Source organism: Choristoneura fumiferana, chromosome 27 (assembly GCF_025370935.1).
Source record: "Choristoneura fumiferana chromosome 27, NRCan_CFum_1, whole genome shotgun sequence".
In the NCBI taxonomy this organism is placed as follows: Eukaryota; Metazoa; Arthropoda; class Insecta; order Lepidoptera; family Tortricidae; genus Choristoneura; species Choristoneura fumiferana.
The window spans coordinates 10,130,460-10,148,483 of NC_133498.1; the positions used below are offsets into that span (position 1 = coordinate 10,130,460).

At 37.2% G+C, this 18,024-nt stretch overlaps 2 protein-coding genes across 2 annotated transcripts in view; both read right to left on the bottom strand.

Annotated features, from left to right (window-relative positions):
* Positions 1-1,707: 1,707 nt before the first annotated feature.
* LOC141443374 (fibrohexamerin-like) lies at positions 1,708-7,069 on the bottom strand (the record flags this gene model as incomplete). Its single annotated transcript, XM_074108613.1, is given in 5 exon segments — positions 1,708-1,818; positions 2,132-2,268; positions 3,380-3,599; positions 5,220-5,331; positions 6,960-7,069. Coding segments are annotated over 4 exon segments (520 nt in total), but the record flags the coding sequence as incomplete, so codon positions are not given.
* Positions 7,070-7,808: 739 nt separating this feature from the next.
* chb (CLIP-associating protein) overlaps positions 7,809-18,024 on the bottom strand; it is a gene marked incomplete in the record, with an annotated part of 81,481 nt that continues 71,265 nt past the window's right edge. The window contains 3 exon segments of the mRNA XM_074108611.1: positions 7,809-14,890; positions 16,115-16,249; positions 17,271-17,417. Coding sequence (XP_073964712.1) covers positions 14,834-14,890; positions 16,115-16,249; positions 17,271-17,417 — 339 coding nt within the window.

Sequence of the window (18,024 nt, forward strand, 5' to 3'; positions counted from 1 at the left end):
GTTCATAAAGTGAGCAAAAGTTTGATCAAAAATATCTGAACACGACTCTATTGTTAACGGCGTAGAAGCGTGTTCAGATATTTGCTCATAAGTTTATGAACTCGACTGTACGTAGCCACATTCGAAATGGGATATTATGTATAGTCAAGAAAAATGGAATCACGTATCAGGGTGGACCTTTTCTTGATTAATTTCGCTATGATTGCTTTGGCAGATGTATGAAATGTCAATATGACATTAGTACCACAAAAGTTCCTCCCTGGTACGCGGTTCAGTTTCTTTGACAGCACCTACCTATAGTCTAACAAGGGGCCTACCATGATCTTTTCATAAACGATCCAAACGCAGAGCAGTTCAATTTAGACACCTAAACTGAATCGTCGAAATTGGTACCACGACGTTTATTTCTCAGAGCTGAGTCTCAATGGTTTACAAGTGAATGAAAGACCGATATTGTCTGTGTTCCAAACTGAAACGCTAAGTCGCGAAAGGTATGCGCTATATGCAACCCAAATATTGTATACTAAAACCTCTTTATTATGGAAAACCATAACTCTACGTCATTCGGTGTTCTTAGCAACCGTTGTGTTGATTACAAATAAAATATTTACGCTGTTCTGTCACTAATCACGAGTCTCTTTTCTCACTGAAAATTAGTTTTATCAATGCAGAGTTAAGAAGCACAATGCCGTGAGTACCTATGAAAAGTTATAAAACTTGAATAAAAGTTTAAAAGTTCTTGAAATTTAAAAATATTCCAGGTAAAACACTTAAAATACCAAAGAATTGAAAGAATGAGTAACTTATACTGAATCGCTAAATTTGACACTAAAGCGATTCAATTCCCTCTCAAGTTAAGCGTCATGGTACGAAAACCGCTTGAAGTGAGTGAATGAAAATGTCTGTATCGCTGTCGCTGAACCGTGCTTGAACTGAATAGCAAAAGTAACGTCGTGGTACGAAATAGCGATGCAGTTCAGTTTAGAGCCGTATTAAGAGAGCGTGGTAGGCCCCCAGATGTTCTATTGTGTTGTGTCAAAAAACATATACTTAGGTTACAGAATTCAATCTACATACAAAGTGCGCTCGAGTAACGCACACATAGACACTGCTCACGGACACGATATCTTGGACCGGTTGGGACCAGTGAGAGCGCGATTGCCAACGCTTGAGACACGTGTCATGTCTGTGAACTTTTTTATGCAATAATGGAGAATGCGAATTTATTACACTTTAAAATATAACAATTGTGCATTTCGCCTATTTCGAAATCGTCGCAAGATATTTTCTGTGACAAATTTGTAATATAATAAAGACATGACATTAAAATATTTTAGTTATTATTAATTTATATTTCCATTCTTCCCGTTTCATTCTCAACATATCCAACAACCAGATACGATGCCACTATACCACAATAGTTTTTTGTGCATAAGCCATAGTTCACAACCCTAGAGCTACCGCCGAGCGTAGGTATGAAAAGTGAAGTACAGCCGAGTTCATAAACTTGTTAGCAAAAATATCTGAACACGCTTCTACGCCGTTAACAATAGAGTCGTGTTCAAATATTTTTGATCAAACTTTTGCTCACAAGTCTATGAACTCGACTGTAGCATACTTTGATTGACTTCTGTACCTCTCTGTTTGTGTGTTGTTGTGTTGTGTCTCTTGTATTGCGTCGTATTGAAGTAGTTAATTCGAACATACCCTTGGGGTCGATGTAGAAGATCGGCAGCGCGGTGACGTCGGCGAACGTGAAAGCGTTGCAGATGTTCAGTTTGTTAGCGCGCTGCACGTTCATCGTCAGACGGACCAAGGCTGTGGGAACATGGAAATAATACACAATCATCCTGATAGTATAATCAGAGCCAGATCTAGAAGGGAGCATAGGTATAAGTATATAGTGCAGGAAAACATACATTCTCCAAGGGAAGCAGCTAAGGGTGTCGCCAGGTGGGAGCAGGGAGGGCAGCGCCCCCCCCCTAGAGATTCTAAAAAAGTTGCCAAATGTAAAGCAACCAAACCAGTCCTAAGTCTTTGACTTGCTTGATCGATCATTCTGTACGTCGAAACCGAAACTCGAACACACATTTTGAGTGGCATGCGTCTTGTAGGTAATCTTAGTGCTTACGGTAAGTGGCCCGCACGTGGTAGTTGTATTTTGTGTCTTCTTTCAGCGAGTAGTGCTGAAGCATAAGTCGGTCGGACTCAAACTCGATGCCGGGGCAGTCGATGGCGAACACCGCCGTGTCTGACTCCGTGTTGAAGCTGGACAGACAAAATGACGCTGTTAGCTCCTTTGCACCGTTTACCTTTACTTGCCCGAACTTCATTTGCCCGAATTTCACTTGCCATAACAACGTTTGCCATAAAATATATAAAACCGTGGTTTTCAGATTTTTTTTTAATGTCATCATATATAATGCAGTAGGTTGGGGTTAGGTTAGTTTAATATCAACTCTGAGGAAATTACTATTTCAGCAATAAATTGCTGTATGGCAAATGAAAATTCTAGAAAACGATACATACGGGCATATGAAATTCGGGCAAACGATAGAGAACCACTTTGCACACCCTTCAGGGCGCTGTTAGGGTTGCCAAGGTTCTATAGAGCATTCCCCGCAATGTTGTATTATTATACTTGGTTTGGATTTAACTAAATGCAAACAAAACAACGTCAAATGGTGTCTTAAATATTGAAATTCCCCCATCAAACTATCTAAACATTTATATTTCTGTATTGAAATACACAAGTCTAGTTTGTATTACAATGATAGATAAGTAAAATGTTTAAAATCCTTGAATTTACCAAATCTGGCAGCTGAAGTTTGTTTACATTTAGTTATATACTTATCCAAACCAAGTAGAGTTAGGACATAATCACACTTGCGAATTGCGGGCGAGTTGAAAGCGAGGCGAGCGCGCAGCGAGTTCGCCGCGTTTAGAGCTACACCATATACTAATTTTCCCGTGATACGCAGCGAATTCGTTGCGCGCTCGCGACGAATATCAATTAGCTCGTTGAAGCGGCAATGGGCAGGCCATATAGCAACGGAGAACAGATTGCTGTTGGAGCCGAAACATTGTCGAATGGAGACCGCGGATCGGCGAGTGCAGCGTAGAACGTCCACCAACGAAATGGACTGATGACCTTTTTTTTTCTTTTTATTTGACTGGTCCTACTACTTTGCTATTTTTTACTTGTGTGCCGTGAAACTTTGATGATTTTATGAACGAAAAGTTTGCCGTTAACACCAAAAGGTTGAAAATACGAAATACTTACAAAAACGCCTGCTGTAGACAGTGAAGTGAAATGTTACGAATTACTTACAAAAACGCCTGCTGTAGACAGTGAAGTGAAATGTTACGAAATACTTACAAAAACTCAGATACCACGCATTTATCGTGATTCCTCACGAACAAGTTCTGATCGACGTAGGACGCATTGAAGTACGGCGTGTCGAAGGGCAGTGAGGGGATGTTGTACTCGCTCTGGATTGAACCCAGGACCTTGGGGTTGCACTTGGAGTTCGCCTTGAAGTTGTCCCTGATGCAGTGCAGGTCACTCAGGACACATGGGCGGACGTATTTTGATTTGGCTAAAGCATGGAGAATAAATGAATATCACGGGACACTTGACACCAATTTACGTAGTCCCAAACTAAACAAAGCTTGTACTATGAATACTAGGCAACGGATAAACATACTTAAATAGATAGACACATACATAAATACATATTAAACACACAAGACTCAAGAAGATACATTCGTATATTTTCATATAAATATCTACCCCGACCGGGGATGCAACCCGGGACCTCAAGCTCCGTAGTCAGGTTCTCGAATTTAACCACTGGGCTACTTATGTAGGGTAGAAGTACCGTTTGTGGTCACCGTACCGATTATGGTCATTTGTTTTAATACCTATTTACGTTTAAAATATTTTTTTATTAATAAAACATTACAAACTTTATTCGTTTCAGTATAAACTTTTGAAAACTCACTAAACATATCATTTTAGTACTATAACTTTTTATATATTTACTTCAACTGTCCAAAAACGGTGCTAAGGTGCCCGAAGTGAGGGCGGAACATTGAATCCAGAATGTATGTATGTATGTAAATACTTTATTATACATAAAACACAAAAAAAAAATACAAAAAGAAAACAACAAAACAAAAAGAGTACAAAGGCGAACTTATTCCTAAAACGGATTCTAAAGGGAAGGGAAGGGAGGGAATGTAGCGAAGCATCTTGAGCGTAGCGAGGGAAAGTGTTAACGAAACATTTTCGATGTTTTTGTGCTCGAGCGGGGCCCCTAGGCAGTTGCTTACTCTACCTAATGGTTAAGAGTCGCGAGTACACTCGCCGCTGATCGCATTTTCATATAAAAGTAGTTTCGTTCTAATTTACAAACAACACACTGAAACAAAATGAAACTTTGCGACTATAATGGGAGCAGCTATTTTGATGCTTATATTAGTTTTCGTTCATATTCAATGTAACAAAATAATATCACATTAATTTTAAGTTTTGTATGAGCAATGGAAATTTGGTTTTTGCCGTTACATTTTATTTTAACCAAACCTGCTTATTAAAGTTGCAAAGTTGCGTTTTGATCCGTAGTGCTGCTTGTAAATAGAACGAAACTACGTTTGTATGGGCACGTATGGGGACGCGAGTGTACTGGGGACTCTTATTCCGGCCCTACTACCCAATTATTGAGGGTGTAGGGTTAGTTCCAGTGGCATAGCTAGCCTGGGTGACACCGGGGGCGGATATTGTAGGTGTCACCCCTAAAATCGAATGAAAAAAAAGCTTACTATGCAAGTAGGCACCTATTAAGTACCTAGGTACTTATTTTTGTTCGCCCGCGTGGAGTTCGGTTATCGCGCGCTGTTCCCTCGGGAACTGTGCATTATCCGGGATAAAAAGTAGCCTATATCACTCTCTGGCCCATAAACTATCTCCATGCCAAAAATCACGTCGATCCGTCGCTCCATTTAGACGTGAAAGACGGACAAACATACAGACACACACACTTTCGCATTTATAATATTAGTATGGATTAGTGGCGGTTATGTAATCTGCCATAGTTTTAGGATTTTTTATAGGTAGCAAAGGTGTCACCCGGGGCGGGACACCCGGGGCCGCCGCCCCCCTAGCTACGCCACTGGTTAGTCCTGCTCACATCTTCCGAATAATAATGGGAACTCACCGGCCAGGCAAAGCGTAGCTGCGCACACCAAAATAAGTGCTTTGGACAGCATCTTCACGACCTGCAGGCTTCTAGACCCGACAACGACTGCTCCAAAACAATTCCAGACACGCTACAAAAGATAATTAATTACATTTACACAGCTGAGCTGGCGGCTGACGCTGGTTGGTTTACAAAGTTACTTTGCGAATGAATTTCGTGCTAACAGAATACTTATTTATAAATGTTAGTCGATATTTTAATAATATAATAATGTTTATTGTACTCAAAAAGAAGTGTTACAAGCAACATAAACTTAAGTTTGTACAAAAGGGTCTTAAGTAAGTGGTCGAGCTTTCGACCCCTAAACTAGGTTTAAACCTGTGCCTTAGGGGCTTGAATTTAAATTCCGTAGGTACTATGGTCAATATAATAATAATAACAACAACAATCAAACTCAAAATTGGCAACTCATCTGCAATCCCCCTGTTGTTGCAGGGGTCTATGGGCGGTGGTGATCTCTTACCATCAGGAGCCCACTTGCTCGTTTGCCATCCAGTCGTATAAAAAAATCTAAGTAGCGTGATCAACATTTTTGCGACTTGTCCACCCGTTTGTTTAGGATGGTAATGAAATGACTCGAATAATTTTCAGCTGCAGCCAAAACATATATTTTATATATAAAAATTAAAAAATACATGCCTATTAACCTTAAAAATGTATGTATGTAAACTCTTTATTGTACAAAATAAGTAACAAACACAATTGACAAACATTGAGATATATGAGCAAAGGCGAACTTATCCAAAAAAAAAAAAAAATATGTAAGAGTTTTAACATTGTGCTGTCTGATAGCAAAAAAGGTACATAATACGTATTTGATCATTTGATTGTTTTTACTTCTTTATATAAGTATACCTATAATGGTTTACTTACATATTACTGTTGTATATTTTGTGCGGTGTTATTATAACTTGGTTTTGACGCATTCGATTCTGAACAATAGGTTTGAATTTACGTATAAATTATGCCAAATGTAAGTAGATAATGATTTGTTACGGTGTTTGTGTCGATTTTATTGTTAATCTGTTTGTTTTGCTGTGACGCCGATCTTAATTTATAGGTTTCTTTGTGGTTTAGTTGGAATTTATACAAGTAATTCATTGTGTACAGGCAAACCTGTCCGTTAATTACAGGACTATATCTTTTCAACAGTAGGTAAGTAAAAGTAGTAGAGGAAGAAACTGTTTTTTTTTACAAAATATCTTAAAAAATAATTTTCTGTTAAAAATATTTTTAATAAAAGCTTTTTTGATGACTACACTTTTTGCTGACTTTCTTGCATCGTCACATAACAAAGGTAGGTATGTATACCAAACAGGCGCAAGTGGTAGATTTTTTCAACAAAATACCCTCGGATTTATTAAATTAAATTCGTTTATTTCTGGCCAGGAGCCCATAAAAATTTGTTTGTTACAATGTCTTAGTCTATGTTAGCATGCAGGTACACATTATATAAATTACATTTACAAAATAAACAAATAATATAGGTACCTACATGAAACCCATTTTTTTAACACTAGTTCAATACTTGCCTTCGTTAATTTTATATAATAAACTAATAAACTCGTCGAACGCATTTAAAACAATAACAATATATTTTTCAGAAAAAGCATTATTACAGATACAAATTTTGGCATTTATAATATTATTTAGTAGTCTTAGTAGGATATAAGTAAAATTAATGTACTCGGTACTCACTTTACTCCTTTCCTTAAACACAAAAAAAGAAATCAGTAGACCCTTAATTTCTTTTAACACGTAAACAATTTAATTGGTTACAGATGTTACTGTAACTAGACATGAAATAACATAGCGCTTGGCTTTATAACGTCGCTTAAATACTTAAACGTAAAATAAACTATTAATCATCGACAAACGATTTTATTTACAACGCGATCTCAATATAAAAATTAGTCATTATTTAAACAATTGTCTGTTTTATACGATTATGGCCTAGATGTATCGACATGTTAAGAAATTTCTAGACCAAGTAGGTCGTGGATTGAGACCGAGACGCATTTTGGTGCTAGATCGGGATAAAGGTAAATCTACTCAAGCGAAAAGGTGCTATTCATAAGTACATTGTGTCTTAAGGGCGATAAATAAGGAATTACGAACGAGAGTATTCGAAACCCGTGTGACACAATGTTTTTCATTACATTTGTGATTGAAATTGTATATTTGTAAGATTTTTTTTTCTTACCCGTTACTTTTTTTTTACACATATTCTTACTACGAAATTCGGATACGTGCTGCGCTTATTTGGTCGCCTTCTTTCCTTTCCAAGAACTGAAGACGCTACTGCCAAAGGAATAAAGGCGATAAAATAAACTCAGTTCTTCCCTTAAGTCTTGTAAAGGAACTAGTGCGAAAAAATCGCAATAGTTCCATCGAAGGAACAGCCAAAGGAACTGCCACGAATAATCCCGAAATTCGAAGTTTGTATCGTACCGTCTCTCTCACTCTCGTACTAAATAACATAAGCGTCAGCGTGACGGCAAGGTACGAAACTCGAATTTTGCACTTCGTAAAAATAAAACAAACTAATAAAGGCTTAAAAATCATTTTATTCATAACTATCGTACATTAATCAATTAATAATTAATACATTAATTACGGGTAATATTTGACACAGCTTCCAAGCGATTTATTTTATAAATGCAATTTTACATAATTAAACATAAATACAATAAAACGCGCAACTAGAAAGTTCACTTTGAAAAAAGGTATTATAATTTTACAAAATACGTTTGAGAAGCGGAATTTCAAGTTATATTTAATAATATAAACCCTTACTAATAAAAATATCAACACATCCAAAAACGCTAATTTGAAAAAAAAAACTTAAGACATTGTGCCATAAGGATTTTATAAAACTGGAACAAAAACCAAAAACATCCTTAAGATTAAAATCCCAATGCCAACATGATATATTCAAAAAATATAAACTAAACTGTAAAAGCATGAATATCACAATTAAAATAGGTTTTACACCAATTTAACAGGAGAGCCTTATTAATTTCTAAACCATTTTCATTTATACAAAACAATCACGAAAAACCCCAATTTCTATTTTTATTTATAATTAGTAAGGGTTTATATTGAAGTATCATTATATAAGAATTTAAAAAAAAAATCGTTTTCAAAATGTGTTAACAAATACACTTTTTCATTATGAGACAATTGACATAAAAATATAAGTGCTACGTCCGTTGCCGTTATTTATACTTTGTTATTATTGTTATTAAAATAACTTGTAGCGATTTTGTAGGAATAAATATACTTCGCATATTTTCTTATATAAATTGTCATCATACATGAATAAACAGTTATTACTACTAATGCAAAAAACACAATAATAAAAATTCTTATATAACAATACATTACAACAAAAGTCAAAATATGACGACATATCGGTTCTGGTCTTGAAAACATATATACCACTGACATAACAGAATACAATATATAGAAAGGTGCAAACCCGACGGTTTAGGAAAGAGGAGATTCTGTTTTTTTTTTCTATACATTGAAATCTGCCTACAGACATACACAAGCCGACATACATAATAATGTAACACGTAAATTAGTCATCTAAACATTAAAGCATTAGAAAAGGAAGGTTAAATAATTGGAATTATTATAAATATATCTTGTGTTCGGGCGCGTATCTAATCGTATAATTTTTGAAAGTTATGTTTGTCAGTTAATTTTTTTTTAATTATCACCATAGAACTTTTAGGTTAGGTTGGTTTTATAACAACTTCGAACAATTATTGGATTATAAAAAAAGAGTTATGACAAGCATTATGACTTTCGAGAATTATGCGAGCCAATATGAACCCCGTGTGTTCATGTTATATGATTCGAAACAATGTGGCAACATAACCTCCATTATGAAAGGATGATTTGAATGAGTAGTTACTTTTTTAACAAACTAAAAGCCAGTTGCACAGTCAACCGTTTACAATTTGGCATCAGGCGGTTTATGACTAAGGAACAAATTGCAATTTTCATAGCAATAGGAGACAAGTGAGGGGGGCAAAATTGGCCTAAAAATAGGCAAAGTTGGTATGACAAAATTTATGGATGGACAGTAGACTGGGCTTTACGAGGTTATGTTACACAATGATCAAACTAACACAAAATGAACACGAAAAACATCTCAAACTATATTATATTTGGGAAGCGTTAATCTCTACGTGATGGTAAACTACTTTTGCTTACCACAAAAAATACAAACGAAAAACCTAGTTTGGTTCAAACGATACAAATTTACATGATAACATACATACAAAATGACAAAAAAGGATCTTTTTAGGAAACACCACGGTATAGCATTTTATATTGAAGATAGTTAAAATTTAAAAAAAAATACCTAAAAATTATGTTTTTTTTCAAACCGTTTTAGGACATGACAAACAAAGGCGAATTAAAAGAAGTTTAAAATATATTTATGTATAAGGAGATATCTTTTAGATAGGGATAGAATTTCAACTCCGTAATCAAAAAATCATCAGCATCCATTGCTGTTGTGAAACAAGAAATCATTCTCGACACAATCATCCCATCAATTAATTCTTTGAAATTGTTTTAACGCTTAAATTGTACCGTAATGGTATGCTTTATAGATTTTTCCGATTAGAAAACTAGTCACCAAAAAGTGTATTAAAATCCTGTTCACATTCAAATTATCACAATAAAAAAAAAGTTTTCTTCGATAAAACATGCTATACCGCCATCACTGTCCAACACCGCGTTAACCGTCATATTACAAACGCAACGAAAAGTAACGCTTTTTGGCATAAAGGCACAAACGCACATTGGCGCCATCTATGTTACAAAATGGAAATGTAACTACGAAATTGTGGAACCGGAGGTAGAGGTGACTCATAACTTTTGAACAGAACAAGTGTCAGTTTGGAGTTTTGTGTTTTTGACTTTAGACTCCCAGAAACCACCTAAATGAGGAGACTAATGATTGACATCTCTGCGTTTAGATATCTGAAATTTTGTCAATATACGGTTTAAAACCTAAGCTTTATGAGCACATTAAAAGTCGTAAGAAAGGGAACCGTCAACAGTATATTTTTAAACATAAACTCCTAAATTTTTCACGAAATTTACTAAAATTTTGTAAGATATGACGCATAAACTAAGTCATATACGGTCACTCTTACCCCGAGTTCCATTATAAAACCTAACGTACACGCAACGTCAAACAAGCCAATATCTTCACATCTCACTCATTAACACATCCTTCAAGGACTAACAAAGACAAAATTGTGTGACGAATTGTGATAAGATAAACATATATACCCTTGTCTCTTCAGGACTTACACTGGTAGGGTTTGAGGCGGCTTTGAATTGTCATAGAAGTCAGGTAGATTGACATTGACACATGATTTAAAATTGGAAGCTAATCGTCAGAACACTACAGTAATATTTTGTTATTAACAAATATCTTTTTTTTATGAAATAATGTTTGATTTCCTAATTTTAATTCAACAAAACCGCCTCCCATTATTTATAAATCAAGTTTCTAATATAAGGAAATACAAGAAATAGCACTGGACACAGTAACATTTAATGTAAACTCAAGTATTTGCAGAACGATCAACAAATTTATCGAATAGTATCCTAGGCGAATCATTATCAATTTTAATATCAAAAATCCCTTCACAGTCATAGGCAGAGGCTGATCAAGCTACACTCATGGCAAGTGTCATATCAACGACACTTTGGAAAAAGCCCGCATCTCAAAATGTGTATAATTGGACTACAAAGTCCAAATAACTTTGGAGTAGCTAAGGAATTGTGAACCATTATCAAACATGCTATATTTATATAAAAATCAAGGTGCGTATGTTTGTCCTTCGCGCGCTCCTGAATATTTAATACAGTCGTGACGAAACTTTGGTGATTTGTACCATATGATATGTGCTTGCGCATACGCATATGGTTACATAACAGAGATCAGGACAGGAATTAACTTTTTTCATAAAAAATATACATCATATTGTACCCTAATTTCATGTAGCGTGTAGTTCGATATCCCTATGCAGCATAAATTTGGAGATATAAGCTTTTTCCAAAGTATTGCCAATATAATAAACTCTTATCCTTTAGAAATACAATAAATATTACATTTAACAATTACTAATGGTTTGTGGAAAAAATCTTCTAATATTCTTTCTGATATTTTTTTAATAGTAAACAAGTTTTGCAATGTCTCAATGCTCTGTACTGAATTGTCACTCTCTGTCCCCCACCAGGATTGGCTTCCCCCCGCAGGCGCCGTTTGACTGTAGTTTGAACGTTCGGGCTTCAACTGCGATACATTGGAGTGTACACATCGTCGCATCCATTTAATAAACGGTGTATTTGATATGTAGTGTCCGCTCTTTAACAGTAGTATGTAGACGTTCCACTTCACCAGTTGTTGAAGGAGAGTTGTCATGAGTGCAGGTCAAGATCTTTGGGGATATTTAGGAGTGTCGACTCTTAGTCTATGGCGTGTATGAGTGGCCAGCAGGGCAGGCAGCGCTAGTGCTGGTGGCGCGCTGCTGCAAGCAAACTACCAACTGCCTACCCTGGACTCGACCCAATGCACGCCAATTCTAATATCAATGGTTCGATGAAAACGCTCTACTACACCAGTTGTACCAGGTGTACTACTGACAGGGGAACAGATTATGTAATACAACGTTACCAGCACCAATATCTTACAACACAAAGCGTGCATACATATCTCATGCGGGCCGGTAGGACGTGTCAGCTCGGCTATTCGCGAAACTATATATCGACAACATTGTTTCCATGTAGTGACAATAGCGAAAACATACTGACTACTAACGCCGCCGGCGATGAGTTGATAGTTATTTTGCAACCTGCGGCTGACATTTATTGTGACAAGGTATAGAACAGAGCAACCACAAACACTTTCAAAATTTGTTCACTATCTTACATAGTCAAAAGAGACGGCGTTGGTTGTAATTTAAAACTATTTCTCATAATTTTTCACAAGTGCGTTCGGAAACCATCTAATGAGTACTAAAATACTTATCCGACATACATAATTTTATACACCGCACTAGACACTGCCAATCTTAAGCCAATACGTTTAAAGATCACAATTGAATGACACCATTTTCTAAACTACCTACAAAAAAATCTTTAAACTCTTCATTTCATTTGAAAGTGTAATATTTTATAGTAAATCACTGCCGGCAGCGACTTAAAGATTCGAGTCGTATTTTTCAAATATTTCAGTAAATAATGTCATTCAATTCATCCACGTTTATTATAAATACAATTCTGTACATGTTTCGAGACGCGCGCGTTACCCCTTTGTCATACAAACATTCCTTTCTTTAAATAAATAAACGTGTCTTTTTAGTACATCATACCAAAATATACGAAATTTCATATTTAAGATTGTATTCATGCCTGAGTTACTATTAAAAGTGAGATTAGTTTTTTAACAGAATTCGAAAAAGGTGTTTTCAATTTGGTGGTGGTCATATTTTTGCCATTCATAAGTGCTTGTCAAAGCCTAAATTGAACAAAAATATTTTGACTTTGAATTCAACTATATCCGGTATAAAAATATGAATGTGGGAACATTTTTTTCACATAAAACTGACCTTGGTGATGTTAAGTGCAGATGAGGCAAGGTGTATCACACTGGTTCAGTAACAGCCTATTCACTCTATAACTTCTTTGTTTCTGAATTTATTTGGATGATTCTTTTTTTGCCCATAAATAGATACTTCGAAGTTGATCACTGGTCCCGTTTTACGAATAAAAAATTAAAAATTGTCAGCTGTGAATAGTTTTAAGTTTGCCCGACTACAGAAAAACTTTCATTAGTATACTTAAAATTCGAATTGGGTTTAATATTTCGAGAAAATACGATCGAGGCAGATAAATATGAAATTTCGTACACTTTATTACCACATCAAACATAATCCTTAACGCAATGGGAATACAGTCGAAATATAAACGTACCATTGATCTATGCGAAGGTAAGTAGATAATTTACAATTTATTTAAGAAAACAAAAATAATCCAACTGCATTTTAAACCGATCCAAATTTATGAAACAAAAAATGTAACAGTTGTTTATTTGAAAATCTGAAAAAAAAAATGCGCTTTAACGTGAAATAACAACTATTAGGGGAGGGGTTTGGAGGGGAAGTATTCTTAATTTCTCCCGCATTAAAAAAGGTGGGTGTTATAAATCTACGAGCTAAACAAAAAAGGAAATTTCTTTCTCATTCCGAAAAAAACAGTTTTTTTTCTGGTTAGGTTATATCCAAATAACTTACAAAAATCAATCATATAGTGTATTTATCCATTGGCAATCATCTTCATATGTCTAGCTGTTGCCTTTAGTGCTGGATACAGACTAGATTGGCAATGCCGAAACTGTTAAGTCTTTATTATGAGGCAACGACTAGAGACAGGATCATTTCTAACATTCTAGTCAAATCCAATTATACAATAACAGACCCGAGAGGGCGATAGTCAATGTCAACTTTAACTGAACGGCGTAAGGTGTCAAATTCAACGAATAACGGGTATACTTGCATAGATCAACAGTATATCACAACATAATCAATAAGGCATGACCTCTGATGACCTCTGGTGAACTCTGATGACCTTCCACTGATCACTGACGATGGTGATTAACCTTGATGACACTGAGCGAAGTTCACTTTGCAAGATTATCGATTTTAAGATGGGGGCGTTTTGACGATGTATTACGACATTAACCATCGTTATCAGAGAAGATATGTAAACACTTTAATTGCTAAATAACGCGTTGTTTTTTTATATATCTCCTTCAACGATTACCTATGTACTGATCACCGTCAGCATTCAATGTATTGGTGAGTACCGTCAGTGAAAGAATAAACGAGCAAGTGTCCGTTTAGTGCGGATCGTCACTGATCAGTAAACAAATGTCAAACGTCACTCGTCAGCGTTTGAAGAACGTATGTCGTCAGTCAGTAAATGGGTGTCAAGACGTCACTTTTAGCGTGTAAGTTAGTACGTCAATGATCAGTAAAGGAATGTCATACGTCAGTCATCAGCGTTTAGTGTGACAATCGTCAGTGATCAGTAAACGAGTGTCAAGACATCACTAGTCGCGTTCATTGTATAAGCTAGTACCGTCAATGATAAGTGAACGAGTGTCAAACGTCACTCGTCAACGTTTAAAGTACAAATATTGTCAGTGATCAGTAAATGGGTGTCAAGACGTGTCAGTGCAGTTAGTACCGTCAATAAGCGAGCGAGTGTCGCTCGTCGGTCGTCAGTGATCAATAAATGGGAGTCAAGACGCGCCAGTGTAGCAGTTAGTGTCGTCAGTGACAAGTGAACTAGTTTCGCTCGTCGGCCGTCAGTGATCAGTAAATGGGCGTCAAGACTCATCAGTGCAGTTAGTACCGTCAACAAAGTGAGCGAGTGTCGGTCGTAGGTCGTGAGTGATCAGTGTGCGGCGCATCAGTGATCAGTGTTCAGTCGGTCTGCGTGGCGCGGGTGTGCGTGTGCGCGCGTCGCCGCCTTCGCTACGTGGCGTGCGGCGCGCCGCGCCCGGGCTCGTCGCGGTGCTTGCTGATGTATACCTGCGGACACCAGGACCAATCAGTGTTTGAAATGGTGTGCCCTATTATTGGAGTCAGGACCAAACCACTGGACTGGGCTTCACAATTCCTAAAATTCTCTCCATCGAACGTAAGTTCAACTCAAGAATGCGGTATTTGACTACTCATTTGCCATGATTATTATGTGCGTGTTAGCGAAGAGAAAACATAAATCAGTTGAAAATTGGATTTATAGCACTATATAAAACGCTTTTCTCTATGCAGCAAGTAACTAGCGTGCGACGTCACATGTCAGTATCTAAGGATTTCAAACCTTTATAACATTTGTTAGCTTAAAATTTGTTCCCTGATAACAGGCATTGTAAAGTTTTAATTTATAATACATACAAAAAATAGTCAAATACCGTATAGTGCGGTTGAAATAAAAAAGCACAAAAATTTCAACCGCGACGATGGATATAAGGTTTCATGTTCGTTTGACATGAGTTTTTTTTACGAATTATTTTTAACCCCCGACGCAAAAAGAGGGGTGTTATAAGTTAAAGGAGTGTGTCTGTCTGTGGCACCGTAGCTCTTAAACGGGTGGACCGATTTGAATGCGGTATTTTATTATTTGAAAGCATGTTTTCTAGCGATGGTTCTTAGATATGTTTCATCAAAATAGGTTCAGCCGTTTTTGATATATTGAACTTTGAAGTGACAAAGTCGGGGATTTTCCAACGTTTTGTTGGTTAGGTTATGTACTCCCACTATAATATCATAAATGCGAAAGTTTGTAAGTCTGTTTGTTTCTTACCTGTTCACGTCTAAATCGCTGATCCGAGTTAGATGAAATTCGGTATACAGATAGTTCGAGTTCCGGGGACGGATATACGATAGTTTTATCCCGGAAAATTGCGCAGCTCCCGTGGGATACCGCGAATTCTACACGGACGGAGCCACGGGTAACAGCCAGTGTTGCCAGGTGTTTTGTATTCTACCGAACCGTTCGGTATTTCAGCACTGTGTTCGGTATAACAAAAGTACCGAAGCATAGGCGGTTCGGTATTTTTCTCTAAAATAACTTTTTTTCCCAAATAAACGATTCAACTGTCAGATTTAACGCAATCGACAATCAATGTTGCCGCTATGTGCACGTTGGAAGCGTTTTGATTTTTTTTTTTTTTTCGAAAAAGACCTAGCAACTCTGGTAACAGCTAATACGTTGTATAAAAGATGGGAGCACCCTAGTGCACCCCCAGTTACCTGCAGCAGGCGGCACTTGCTGACAGACAGATGCTTGAGATGCGGCTGCATGCGCTCCTCGCCGAGGGCGAACGTGAACGCCACCATGCAGAATATGGCCGCCTTACGCACCGCAGAGTTCTGGTGGTCAGCCAACTGAAACAACAGAGATTTAGTGTATGTTGACGACCTGATAGATAGCCAAGTGGTTCGAGTCCGGGACAGATGTTTGTAACGTCCAAGACTCGAGAACAAACATTCGTAAAATCAAAATCAAAGTCTTTATTGCAGTTATGGGTGATAAAATTGATAGACAGCAGTACATAAAGAAGCGCCATATCCTGCCTACTAGAGGCGTACAATATTCTTGCACACTACTTACAATATAATAAGAATAAAATTAAAATAACACAATATAACCTCATTTCATTGAATGTAAGACGAAATATATCAAATTCAAATTGTTGCAAATTTTGAGACGCATCGCTTGGAACACCTGGATGCCAAACGTCTTACTATAAAGACCCGCCCGAGACCTTCCTACACTTACACGTATAATGATAGTGGTCAATTACATTGCGCGCCCTGTAATAGGACCTTTAAGACTAAGTTTGGCTTTGCCAGCCATATTCGGGCACATAATAAACAATTCTAAAGGTTCGCCTTTGTCGGACACGACATGGAGGACATCATCATCATCATCATCATCATATCAAATTCAGTAAAAACACATTAAAAAATAAAATAATCAATAATTTAACATATAAAGTAAATTCTAGCAAATTACAATTTATAGAAAATAAAATAATATATTAGGAATGTTGACACCACCCATCAACTGACGTACTTTTTATGAGCTGTCAAAACAATTCTCCCATAGAGTTTCAATGGCAATATAGCGACTTATGACGTCATAAGTCGCTATTTGTTAGCCAACTCAATCAACTAACTATTTATTGAATCAGGCGTTACTTTGCGGAGGTCCATATATCAATGAACTAAAAGAATTTCCTGGCTCACCCGTGATTTATTATATATTTGTTTTAAAGCAACAAAAAATCTAATTTTACAGTAAATCGAAAATTAATCTGGTTTTCAGGGCTAAAACAAAGCGTTTTTTTACTGGAGTCGTGCCTGACAATGACGCCACCCGCACCAAAGTACGGTCCTACGGTACCTGCGAGACGCCGTCCATGAGCTGCCCGACGATGTCGTCGGTGAGCTCGTCGCTGCGCGCCTTGGCGACCTCGGCCGCCAGCTTGAGCGCGCACAGCGACGTCGGGTACCCGCGCGTGCGGATCACGGGCTTCAGGAGGGCCAGGACCTGATGGGGGAAAGAATATACTTTAGCCTTCCGAGTCCTAAATTTTAGGGTTCAAATTCAAATCGTTGATTCTGTCAATAGGCCACAAAAGGCTCTTTTTTATGTCTCTTTTTTAAACTAATAGCTGGTGCCTGCGGCTTCGCCCCAGGTGTAGTTTTTTTTTAAATGATCTAAATCTTTTATAAAAACCTTCTACTGACAATAGCAAACACAACAACAAAAGAATTAGCGAAATCGGTCCAGCCGTTCACGCGTGATGCCGCGACCAAGGGAAATAGGGATTCATTTTTCTCTTCCAGCTGATGCAATTACGACTGAGTTAGGATATGATGTCCAGAAGAGGGTGTTTTCCAGCTAATACTATATAAATTGAGATGGGGAAGGCTTATGCCCAGCAGAGGGCAGCTCCCAGCTGATATAATGACAATTGAGGGAAGGAAGACTTAGGTCCAGTAGTGTCTTTCAGCTGATCCAATGATTACTGGATGGGAGCCAGGAAGATACGTTCTTCTTCTTCCTATGTACGCAAAGGACTGGCCTGACATTGCGTCAGAACGAGAGTTGTGGAGGTCAAGAGGGGAGGCTTTTGCCCAGCAGTGGGACACTA